The sequence below is a fragment of the Chiloscyllium plagiosum genome, chromosome 4, assembly GCF_004010195.1.
Source record: "Chiloscyllium plagiosum isolate BGI_BamShark_2017 chromosome 4, ASM401019v2, whole genome shotgun sequence".
NCBI classification, from domain to species: Eukaryota; Metazoa; Chordata; class Chondrichthyes; order Orectolobiformes; family Hemiscylliidae; genus Chiloscyllium; species Chiloscyllium plagiosum.
In genome coordinates, this window is record NC_057713.1 from 102,470,666 (window position 1) to 102,483,528 (window position 12,863).

The 12,863-nt window shown below is 40.0% G+C and overlaps 1 protein-coding gene across 1 annotated transcript in view; it reads right to left on the reverse strand.

The window, feature by feature from the left end:
* Positions 1 to 373: 373 nt before the first annotated feature.
* The window catches only part of fkbp9 (FKBP prolyl isomerase 9), a 29,206-nt gene continuing 16,716 nt past the window's right edge, over positions 374 to 12,863 (reverse strand). Inside the window, exons 8-10 of the mRNA XM_043688783.1 lie at positions 10,844 to 10,989; positions 9,711 to 9,877; positions 374 to 2,182 (exon numbers count right to left, since the gene is read on the reverse strand). Of these exons, the coding sequence (XP_043544718.1) occupies positions 2,003 to 2,182; positions 9,711 to 9,877; positions 10,844 to 10,989 (493 nt within the window). The 3' untranslated portion in view covers positions 374 to 2,002. The remainder of the gene's footprint in view (positions 2,183 to 9,710; positions 9,878 to 10,843; positions 10,990 to 12,863) is intronic.

A 12,863-nucleotide genomic window follows, 5' to 3' on the forward strand; every position in this document is an offset into this window, starting at 1 on the left:
AAGGGTTCAGACAAGATTTACAAGGTTGTTACTAGGGTTGGAGGATCTGAGCAATTGGAAAATGCTGAATAGACGGGACTATTTTCCCTGGAGAGTCAAAGATTGAGGGGTGATCTTAAAAATCATGAATCCTTTTCCCTAGGATGGGAGTGTCCAGAACTAGAGGGCGTAGGTTTAGGGTGAGAGGGGAAAGATATAAAAAGGACCTACGGGGCAACTTTTTCACACAGAGGGTGGTGCATGTGAGTGAGCTGCCAGAGGAAGTGGTGGAGGCTGGTACAATTACAGCATTAAAGGTCATCTGGATGGGTGTATGAATAGGAAGAGGTTAGAGGGATATGGGCCAAGTGCTGGTAAACAGGACCAGATTAGGTTAGGATATCTGGTTGGCTTGGACGAGTTGGACCGAAGGGTCTGTTTCTGTGCTGTACATCTCTATGACTCTAACACTAATGTGCACAAGAGGAAGTATTTTATGCAAAATGGAATCTTAAAACACAGGGATCATTCAGCCCTCAAGCATGTAATGGCTCTTTGAAATTACTATTCCTTTAGTCCAACTCCCTTGTTATTTTACTGTAGCACTGCAGCAACAAAATTTAATTTGCAAATATATTCTATCAGCCACAACACTAGCAGCTTGTTTTCCATAAGCATTCATTTGGCATAAGTCTGTTAAGATGATATACAATTGGGTATGCTTAATGTTAATTTTTTTTAAAGCAAATATTTTTGAATCTTTGTTCTAGTACTATTATCAGGTTGGAGGATGGGAACACAGCCCAAAACCTTGGAATATGAGAAAGAAATGTAAAATGATGCATACCTTTAGACATCACATTACATGTCATCACAACTACAATATGAGCAGTGTTCTCCTCCAATGTTTTCACCGTCTGGTGGGCCTTGAAGTGACAATTCCACATTACAATAGGCTGTGAGTCTACTCTTACAGTATTGCTTCCCACAATTATTAAACTTGAAAATTAATATGATTTCAAAATGAAAGCAAAGTGGGGGGAAGCTGGAGAACTGACATCAATGCTTTATTCACTTACTATTCTGTAGACCGTGATCAAGCCAAATTCATTCCACTGCATCCATTGAACTAAGGCAAAAAAGAAATTAGTGCATGTGCACGTCAATTTGGGCTCACAGCTGATTGATGGACTGTCTCACCTGAATCATTATTTCATAGTTGATACTGCTAGCAATACGAGAGGGAGTCGGTCATTGCAGGTTGTGATCCAGTTTTAGGAACTTAAATTGTTGGAGGTGCATACCATCATTTAAAGGCTACATCCATTACTCATTTACTAAGTTTAGGAAGCTGAATACAAGTGCCTACTTTGAGAAAATGCCTCACAGAGTCAGACTCATTGCAACTGCTTCCATGCTTTTCCTCCCTACATTCATTTTATGGATGGAGGGCGTGTAAATTCTAACAAAATTATGCACCTTAAGTCATGTGTTACGCAAAGGCACTGAGTCTCTGTTTTCTACTGATGTGTTGCATACTGGCAATCATTCCTGGTCACCCACAATATGATATCTGACCACCTCTCACTGAATAATGACTGATTGACAAAAAAAATTATAATTAAGCTGCAAGATATGCTTTTACATACTAATGGAAAATTTAAATCTTTTGGCACAAAGTTGTGATTGTTGATTGTTTCTGAACTGCACATGAAATGATAAAATAGTTCAGCTAAAACAAATTTGGAGGATATAAGATGGGGCTGATATGGGGAAACATTTCTCCTTATTAAGATAGAATTCAAAGAACACTGTTTAAAGGTGAAACACCATGGATCAACTATGCTCAGGAGTGATTGACTCCTCCATCCAAAAAATAAATTTCAAATCAGGGCTTTCAATGTCATCAATGAAGTTTTATATCTAAGTTCCAAAATGGGAAAATGGGCAAAACCTACCTCCCAACCAACAAACCACAGGTTAATTCTATTTTTCCACTCAACATAGATGTGTACACTTGACCTTATAGTTCATCATGATGATTGGTCTCCTCTTCCTTCAATTTGAACTCATCTGCACTTATATTGCCATCTCCGTTCCGATCCTGATTGGAAAATATGTTCTCTATGATTTTGTCTGGTGGAAAACCAGGGGCCAGTTTCCCCTGACCACTTTCCACTTGCATGAGGATATATTCGGAGAACTGCAGGAAGGAAAATAGTAGATTTTATAACAAATCATAAAAACAAAAAGAGCTGACCAAAGCTGTTACTCACACCACTTATGCTGAAAAATAAAGCAAGGTGTTTTGTTTTTCAAAGCATTAGCGTTGGCTCAAAGAATAGCATTCCTGTTTTGAGTTAGAAAGTCATCGGTTCAAGTCATGGTTTGTAGAATTCAGGACTAAGTCTCAGTTATTTCTGCCAGTGGTAGTACCAAGACAGCACTGCCTGTTAAGGCAGCATTTCATTGTAGAAAACTCTCAACTTAAAACAAGACATTAAGCAAATGGATACAAAAGATTCTACGTATTATCCAAAAGGTTGTGTTTACTTGTGTCACAACACTACAGCGAGCGTTTACTCCGCATGTGCAATTACGGTGTTAGTGCCAATCTGATTGTTTAGAGTGATGCTTTGAAGTGCATCTCTGTTTTAGATTTTCACTTTTTTTTCCCAACAATCCCAAATAATCAGCTTTTGGGAATCAAGATTCAGCAATTTGCTTCCATTAGACTCTTCTGTCTATGTCTTATGTTTTGTGCAAGCTGTTTTCCCTTTACAACATAATCAATTAATAGAAGAAAATAAGCAGCCATTTTAAAATTCATATTATTGTAATGGCAAGAATAATGCTATTAAATTATTTTAATTATTTTTTTCAACATTGTTAACCTTCAAATTTTATCACTATAAGATTTTTAGACAAAGGTGAACTCCTACACTGATCCAATTTAAGGAAATCTTATCTGTTGAATTGCTGGAAATAGGAGTTCATCTTTAGTGAAAAAAAAATTGAATGTGTATTTTCTTTGTAAATATACATTCAGCTACCTATCCTTCTTCAGTGATAAGTAAGAAAATCACCATCCAATGTTGGGCTTGAAGCCATGACCCTAAGATTAAGACTCCCAATAATCACTAACTGAACAAAGTGGACTGTAGACAAACTCACTGCACAAAGCCTTTCCAACCCAAGTTTGAGCTCCACAAGAAACCCTTAAGAAGCAACAATTGCATAATTCTGAAACATTACATGTACTATATTTCTAAACATGAAACACTTCAGAGATTATTTTTTATACTAATCATGCAGCCCCATCCTAGTTACCAGAATCAAAACATTTAAAGACTTTGCAACCAGCCTCTGCTCACATCTCTCCATACCTTACGCAAGCACAGTAATTAGAATTCTCTTGTGCTCCAATACCACATTTTGTGGAGATTTTTAAAAACTTCAATGATGCTCTTGTCACTGGCTAGAAAGATGTCAGGAATAGTTGTGCATGCACAAGAGTCTGCAGTATGGGTCATGTTTGCATTCACAGTTGTTTCTAACAGCTTTCTAGTCAGCAGTAGGTGTTAAGAGTATATATTAGAACAAATAAAGGAGTTCTCCTCAGTGTCCTGGCCTATACGTATGTTCCTATTTATAACAATGACAACACTTCAACAACAAAGCATATTTACAGAACATCTTTAAAGAAGTAAAATATTCCGAGGTGCTTCACAAATCCATTATTGAAAACAATTTGACATCATACCACAAGGTGATATTAGGATCAAAATCTTGGTTGAAGACTTAGATTTTAAGGAGTATCTTCAAAGAAGAAGAAAAACGAAATGTCAAGGGAGAAAATCCCAGACCTTGGGTCTTCCACCCCCGAAAGAATGGTGATCAACAGTGGAGCGATTAAAATTGGGATAGCCAAAAATTGACAGAGGGCAGATATCTTGGAGGTTTTGGGTCTGGAGGAGATTATATGTACAGTGAGGAGCAAAACCTTGGAGAGATTTGAAAACATGACTTTTAATCACTTAATCATGCTTGAGCACAAGCCAATAGGGTGGCACGGTGGCTCAGTGGTTAGCACTGCTGCCTCAGAGCACCAGGGTCCCAGGTTCGATTTCAGCCTCGGGCGACTATCTGTGTGGAATTTGCACATTCTCCCCATGTCTGCGTGGGTTTTCTCCAGGTGCTCTGGTTTCCTCCCACAGTCCAAAGATGTGCAGGTCAGATGAATTGGCCATTAGGTGCATTAGTCAGAGGGAAATGAGTCTGGGTGGCTTACTCTTTGGAGGGTCGGTGTGGACTGGTTGGGCTGACGGGCCTGTTTCCACACTGTAGGGAATCTAATCTAATAAAAGAAATATAGGTCAGCAAGCACAGGAGTGACAAGTGAATGGCACTTGTCTTTTTTATTCATTCACAGGATGAGGGCATGAGAGGATGGTTAAGAGTCAACCATATTGCTATGGTTCTGGAGTCACATGTAGGCCAGACCAGGTAAGGATGACAATTTCCTTCCCTAAAGAACATTAGTCAACCAAATGGGTTTTTCCAACAATTGACAATAGTTTCACAGTTGTCATCAGACTCTTAATTCCAGATTTCTTTCTAATGAATTTAAATTCCACCATCTGCAATGGTAGGATTCAAACCTAAGTCCTCAGAACATTACTTGGGTTTCTGGATTATCAGTCCAGCGATAATACCACAAGAGCATCACCTCCCCAGAGTTAGGTGAGAGTTAAGATATGAACAAGAGTTTTGGATAATCTCAAATTGGTGGAGGGTAGAATTCAGACAGTTACCTAAAAGCACATTGAAATAGCCAAGTCCAGAGGTAATTGGATACCTAGACAAGGGTGAAGGTTTCAAGTGCAGATGAGTTGAGACAGAAGCATAATTAGGAAATAGTATAGAGTTCGAAACAGATTTTTTGGAAGCTCACCTTGGTAAAAATGTGACAGCAAAGTTGCAAACATTTTGGTTCAACCTCAAACAGTCAGCATGAGGGGGATGAAATTGGTAGCTAGGAATCAGAGTTTGTGAAAGGGACCACAAACAGTTGGTGTAAAAATCAGATCTAAACATTGATATACCAGTAGTGGAACCTGCTCAGCTATTTTACATCAAGTAGCTTCCTAATTGGCTTCCTATCTGTACCTCTCAGCTAATTAAGGCCTGTATTGTAGTTCTGAAACATTGTCAGCACCACCAGGAGGGTTGCCACTGAGAAATGCAAGAGCCTATGAGAACTGAGCCAGGGAAAACCCTAACAAGAAGGTCACTGAGAGCCGTAAGTAATACCTTCTGTGCCCACAGCCACCACCATGACCACCACTCCCCCGACCCCCACTTGCCATGTGACCCTCCCTCCTGCCCTGCTGCTCGGTCACTTCACTTATTTAACCTTAACATAAAATCTTCTTTCATAGGCCTTCGCAACTGTAAGTCAGCTACCAACCACCTTGAGGCCGTCAGCCTCTTACATGCTGTACTACTGCTGGTAAAGTGCACCTATGATGTGATGGGGTCAGGATCTGACCCAGTTCGCTGTGTTGTTCCATGCCTTCAACTCCCAAACCCTAGTTAAATCTTGGCCAATGACTTCACTCTTCCTGATATCCAGCTGAGAGAAATTTCACAAAGAAAAGGACTACATAATATCAACTGGGTGAGACAGTTCTGGATCGTATTGCTTGAACATTTTTGAAAATAGTTATTTGGCAGAAAAAACATGAGATAAAGCTACATAAATGCTGTATTGTATGCTTCTCATACTTTTCCACATGCACTTTAAATATTTGGAAGAGGAAATATGCAGGGATATAAAGTAATATTAAAGGCATAACAGAAACATGGCTGAGAGACTGGATGCTCAAAGTTCCAGGTTTCAGAACCTACAGGCATGACAAAAGTACAAGTAAGTGAGGAGGGAGAGTTGCCCTTTTGACATCACAACAGTGCTGAGAGGGGATGTTCTTAAGGGGTCATCCAATGAGACCATACTTAAAAACAAGAATGGATGGTCACTTTGTTGGGACTATATTATAGAGACCCAAATAGCCAGCAGGTATTAAAAGAGCAGATGTGTAGAGAGATTTAGATACCTGTAGGAGTAATAGAGTAGTATTGGTTGGAGATTTTCATTTCCCCTGTATTGACTCAGCCAGAGTGTAAAAGGCCCAGATGGGGTGGAATTTGTCAAATATATCAAAGAAAGTTTCCTAAATCAATATGTAGAGGGCAACACTGGACCTCCTCTTAGAAAGCAAGGTCCAACAAATGACTGAAGTGTCAGATGGAGAGCACTTTGGATCCAGTGACCAAAACTCTTAGTTTTAACATAGTTATAAATAAAGATAGGACATGTCCATAGGTTAAGAGCAGGATCAATTTAGGACCATTAAGCAGGATCTAGCAGAGGTCGATTGGATGAATCCGTTTGAAGGAAAAGGACCGACTGGCAAATAAGAGACTTTTAAAAGCGTCATATCAAGAGTCCAGTGACTGTATGTCCCCGTTAGGGTGAAGGGAAAAACTGACAGGTTTAGGTATCCCTGGATGTCGAGAGATATTGTGTTCTGGTCAGAAAAAGAAAAAGACATACATTGGGTTTCAGCTATCGGCCTCAAGTGAATCTCCAGATGACTATAAAAAGTGTTGGAGCTTATTTAAGAGAGAAATCAGAAGAGCACAAAGGGGGCATGAGATGGATCTGGCAGATAAGGGTAAATATAATCCCAAGAGGTTCTATAGCTACATCAAAAGTAAAAGAGTGGCTAGGGAGAGAATAGGTCCTCTTAAAGGGCAGCATAGCTGTCTATGTGTGGAGCCACAGGAGATGGGAGAGATTCTTAATGAATATTTTCCTCAGTGTTTACTGAGGAGAGAATCATAGATGCTAAGAAAGTAAGAGAAATAAATAGAGATGTTTTGGACTGCATACATACTAGAGAGGAGATTTTATAGCCTTAAAGTACATTAAGGTGGATAACATCCCCTGGGCCTGATCAAGTCCATCCTCGGATGTTGTGGGAAGCTAGGGAAGATATTGCAGACAGAGATCTTTGCTTCATCTTTAGATACTGGTGAAGTTCTGGAAGGCTAGAGGGTGGCTAATGTTGTTCCATTGCTTCAAAAAGGTAGCAAACACAAGCCAGGAAACTACAGGCCAGTGAGCCTGACATCAGTAATAGACAAGTTGTTGGAGAGGATACTGAGGGATAGAACCAACATTTGGATAGTCAAGGTCTGATTTGGGGTAGCCAGCATGGATTTGTGCACTGGAAGTCACATCTGACAAATATTTCAGAGTTTTTCAAAGAGGTAACCATGTGGATAGATGAGTGAAGGACAGTGGATGTTGTCTATATGGACTTTAGTAAGGCCTTTGACAAGGTCCCGCACTGCAGGCTAGCCATGAAGGTTAGGTGCATGGGATCTCGGAAGAGTTGTCAATTGGATTCAAAATGGTAGGAATCAAAGGGTGATGGTTGAAGGTTGTTTCTTGGACAGGAAGCCTGTGACTCGTGATGTGTCACAGGGAATCAGTGCTGGGACCTTTGTTATTTGTTATTTACAGAAGTGATCAGGATGTGAATGTAGAAAGCATGATTTGTAAGTTTGCGGATGATACAAAATTAGGAGGTATCTTGATAGCGAGAAAGGTTATCAAAAATTACAGAGGGATCTTGATCAGATGGGGAAGTGGGCTGAGGATGGGCAAATGCAATTCAATACAGATAAGTGTGAGGTGTTGCATTTTGGAAAGTCAAACCAAAGACTTCTACAGTAAATGGTAAGGTCCTGAGGAGTGTTGTGGGACAGAAGTACCCAAGATTACAAGTACAGAGTTCTTTGAAAACAGTGTCACAGGTAGACAGGGTGGTGAAGGAGGTCTTTAGCATGCTGATCTTCATCAGTCAAGGCAATGAGTATAAGAGTTGGGACATTATTTTACAGTTGTATTAATCGCTGGTGAGGCCGCACTTGGAGTATTGTGTGCGGTTTTGGTCACCTTGTTATAGAAAAGATAAAGTTAAACTGGAAAAGTTCAAAGATGGTTTACGAGGATGTTGCCAAGACTAGTAGACCTGAGTTATAGGGAGAGGTTGGCCAGGATAGGACTTTATTCCTTGAAACATAGGTGGCCTTATTGAAGAGTATAACATCATGAGGGGCATAGATAGGATGAATGCATATGGTCTTTTTCCCAGGAACGGGGAATTGAAAACTAGAGGATATAGGTTTAAGACGAGAGGGGAAAGATTAGGAAGGACCTGAGGGGCAACTTCTTCACACAGAGAGTGGTGCGTATATGGAATGGGCTGCCAGAAAAAGTGGTTAAGGCAGGTGCAGTAGTAACATTTAAAAAACATTTGGATACATACATGGATGCTGTGTGGGCACATGGTCAGCATTGACCAGTTTGGGCCGAAGGGGCCATTTCCATGCTATATTATTCTATGACTCTAATGGAAAGGGAGGGGAACTCTTTCAAAGAACTGACAGGAAACAAACGGGCCCCTTTATGTGTAGTAAGATTCAACGATTTCTATGATTGATTCTAAAGCACTTGGAGATATCCTGTGCTTATGAAAGGTATGTTTTTTTTAAATCATTCATAGGACATGGTGTTGCTGGTTAGGCCAGTATTTGTTGTCCATCCCTAATTACCCCGAAGCAGTTGAGTGCCAACTACATGGCTGGGAGTCTGCAGTCACATGTAGGTCAGACCAGGTAAGGAAGGCAGCCTCCCTCTCTAAAAGACATTAGTGAACTAGCTGGGTTTTTCCTGACAACTGGTCATCATTCGACTTTCAGATTTTTATTGAATTGAAATTCCATCATCTACCATGGCAAGATTCAAACCCAGGTGGGCAGAACATTATCTTGGTCTCTAAATTAACAGCCCAGTGATAATAAGCCATCACTTGCCCATGTATTGATGCTTTTTAATGCTGTGCTCATGCTTTTTCTACTGTTGCCCCATCAAGCAACTCACAGAGTGGTGTACTCTCAAAATATGAACAAAAACTTTAAAGCACTTCTCCTGTCTTTTCTGTCTCGGAGAGGAGTTTGTATTTGGTGGAATGAATATTAGGTTCTATACTTCCTGCCACGTACTAATTCTGGCAAGACTGTAATAACACCTGTTAATATCATTGACCGAGTTGCAAGAAATAAAGACAGTATAATTATTTTCTCTTATTGTTTTGAACAGACCTATTTACTCCACCACATTTACAAACAGAACATGCCTTCAGTTGCACCTGTAACTAAGACCCTTTGTAAAAATAAAAGTATGCCAAATGCTCAAAACCACTTTGTTTTAGGATTACCACTGATCAGTGAAAGTTTTACTTGCCTATACCCCCCAGAACCTCCTCTTCCTCATATGCTCCCCTCTGCACACTCACATACCCAATATTAGCCAGGTCCCTGAACAGCCCTGTTGCTAAATTCACCTAAACGCACTTTCACTCATCCACAACTCCCCTTTCCCACAGCTCCTACCAAACAAAATTCATCCTCACCCACTTTATGACAACTCTCACAACTGCCCTTTTTCACCTCTCCTCAAAAACCCACCACTCCATATCCACAATCTCAAAGCCCCCCAAACCTATCATCCCTACCATCAACACCTTCCTTTTACAAATGCGTGCACACGCTACCTAAATCTGTAAGGTTTCACCATTAAAAGCCATTAATAATCTTGCCTCTTCTAGACAAATTTCCTTGTTTTTGTCTTTATCGATTTCTTGGAAGAGATCAGGAGACACTTGTGAAGAAGTCCAAACGAACATATAACCCTCTGGAAGACCTGTGACAAGTTCTACCAGCTCAACGTCAAAGATGAGCACAGCGCTGCCCGGTACCTCTCCAGCTGCAAGACAGAATCACAATAGTTAATGTAGCCATGTCACCATCAAACATTATTTTTCTTCACACTTCATTCTTCAAAGTGTCATTTTAAGTTCCAGCATGTCTTCATAATGACCAAAGACATTCCACCTCATCCTGCAGCCTGGTTGGGATTCATGGGATTAACAAGATAAAAAAAGGATATCCAGAGACTCATTTACTACTACAATGTAGTGAAGGCAGGAATAGAAAAAATGTCATAAATTCTAGATTTTAGTGCTGCCAACAGTCCAGAGTTTGGGGAGTCAGTGGCATAGCAGTAATGTCACTGAATGAGTAATTCAGAACCCCAGGCAATCCTCTGCGAACATGAGTAGGAACATGGCAAATAGTGAAATTTGACTTCAATAAAATTTTAGAATGAAAAGGAGGTCTATGGTGACTGTATCTATCAATCGTTATAAAAAGTAAATGGTTCATTGATGTCCTTCAGGAAAGGAAATCTGCCATCCTTACCTGGTCTGACCTCCATTTAGCTCCAGACCCACTGCAATGTGGTTAATTCTTAACAGCCCTCTAGATAATTAAGGATGGGCAATAAATACTGGCACATGCAGCAAAGCCCACATCCCATGAATTTGTGTGAAAAAGTTCTCTATTTGTTCGTAAGACCACAATTTTGATATAGTCACGTTGAGAAAAATAGCAAAGTACATCTATACAACTTATAATATACAAATCATGACTCAGATTTATTCACCTAAAAAAGATAATTTGAGTTGTTATCCCAATTTTCAGAGTTTACTAACAATGCTAGTAACACTTTGGTCAACAGTGGGACTGACTATAGAGGCCACATAATCAGTTACAGCTAAAGAGTTTTCATTTTTGTTACAACCAATTATTAAACTATTCACAGGAAAATCAATAGCTTGTGTTCTTATACTTAAGGTTTTTAAACGCAACAATAGCAGTGGAATATATGTACCAATTCCGCTCTCTCCATAACCCAGATGAGGTGGGATAATGATGGTTCGTTTCTCTTCAACACACATATTGGTCAGACCCATGTCCATCCCTATGACAACTTGACCAGAACCCAGGACAACATTGTATGTTTTTCCATAGTTGTGTCTGAAAGAAAATGCAACTTTACATAAATAACAACTCTAACATTCTGTCAGTGGTTAATATCTGAAGCTAAAACAAAAATGAAAACGCAAAGCTGAATTGGATTAGTCAGCATGAATTGATAATATCACTGGACAAATAAACCAGAGGTCAGAATGGGGACATAGGTTGAATTGATAAATCAGGAATATAAACCTAGTGTCAGTAATGGTATCATGAAGCTACCATTAATTATCATGAAAAATAAAATTTCATTGATTTCACTTTAGGGAATGAGATTTGCCATTCTTCCATGTGACTTCAGGTCCATAGTTATGTAATTGACTCTTAACTGCTTTCTAAATGGTCTAACAAGTCACTTAATTAAAAGAACAATTAATGATGGACAACAAATGCTGGCTTTGTCAGCAAAGCTCACAAACGTGAAACAATTTAAAAAAAAAACAGCAGCTTACATTTCTAACTGCCAAACCCTTATGTGTTTATGTAGTTCAGGTGACAATAACCTGCCTTCGGACATTGATCAGTGGTTGTCTAATTTGAGAGTGGATGAAGGCAGGGGTGAAAGAGAGAGTAGGAATGAAAATATCTTATCCAAAAATTGGGTAATCAGTGTGTTAGAAATTCCAGGACAGAAACCAATATTCCAATTAGAGAAAAACTGCCTTGGTTTGTTCAGTCTAGAGATGTAAAGCATGGAACCTTTCGGTCCAACTCATCCATGCTAACCAGATACCCCAACCCAATATAGTCCCACCTGCCAGCTACCGGCCCATATCCCTCCAAACCCTTCCTATTCATATACCCATCCAATTACCCTTAAAATGTTGCAAATGTACCAGTCTCTACCACTTCGTCTGGCAGCTCATTCCTTCAAGTACCACCCTCTGCGTGAAAACGTTGCCCCTTAAGTCTCTTTTATATCTTTCCCCTCTCACCCTAAACCTATGCCCTCTAGTTCTGGACTCCCCCACCCCAGGGAAAAGACTTTGTCTTTTTACCCTATCCATGTTCCTCATGATTTTATAAACCTCTATAAGGTCACCCCTCAGCCTCCAACGGTCCAGGGAAAACAGCCCTAGCATATTCAACCTCTCCCTTTCGCTCAAATCCTCCAACCCTGGCAACATCCTTGTCGATCTTTTCTGAACCCTTTTAGTTTTACAACATCTTTCCGAGACCAGAACTGCACGCAATATTCCAACAGCAGCCTATACAATGTCCTTTGTGAAATCGAAGGATCACATGGAAAAACAGGGAGAACTATTCCTTTGGATACAGAACTCACTTGAAAGCAGGAAAGAGAGGGTGGTGGTGGTGGGTTGCTTTTCAGACTGGAGCCCCATGACCAGAGGTGTGCCACAAGGATCAGAGCTGGGTCTACTGCTTTACATCATTTATATAAATGATTTGGATGTGAACAAAGGAGATATGGTTAGTAAGTTGGCGGATAACACCTAAACTGGTGGTCTAGTGGACCAAAAAAAATGTTACCTCAGAGTTCAATGGGACCTTGATCAGATGGGCCAATGGCCCGAGGAGTGGCAGATGGAATTTAATTTAGATAAATGCTGCATTTTGGAAAGGGAAATCAGAGCAGGGCTTATATACTTAATTATAAGGTCCTGGGGAGTGTTGCTGAACAAAGAGACCTTGGAATGCAGCTTCATAGTTCCTTGAAAGTAGTATCACAGGTAGACAGGATAGTGAAGGTGATGTTTGGTATACTTGCCTTTATTGGTCAGTATATTAGGAGGTTACAGCTGTACAGGACATTGGTTAGGCCAATTTTGGAATTACTGTGTTCAGTTCTGATCTCCTTGCTATAGGAAGGATGTTGTGATTCTTGAAAGGGTTCAGATTAGATGTACAAGGAT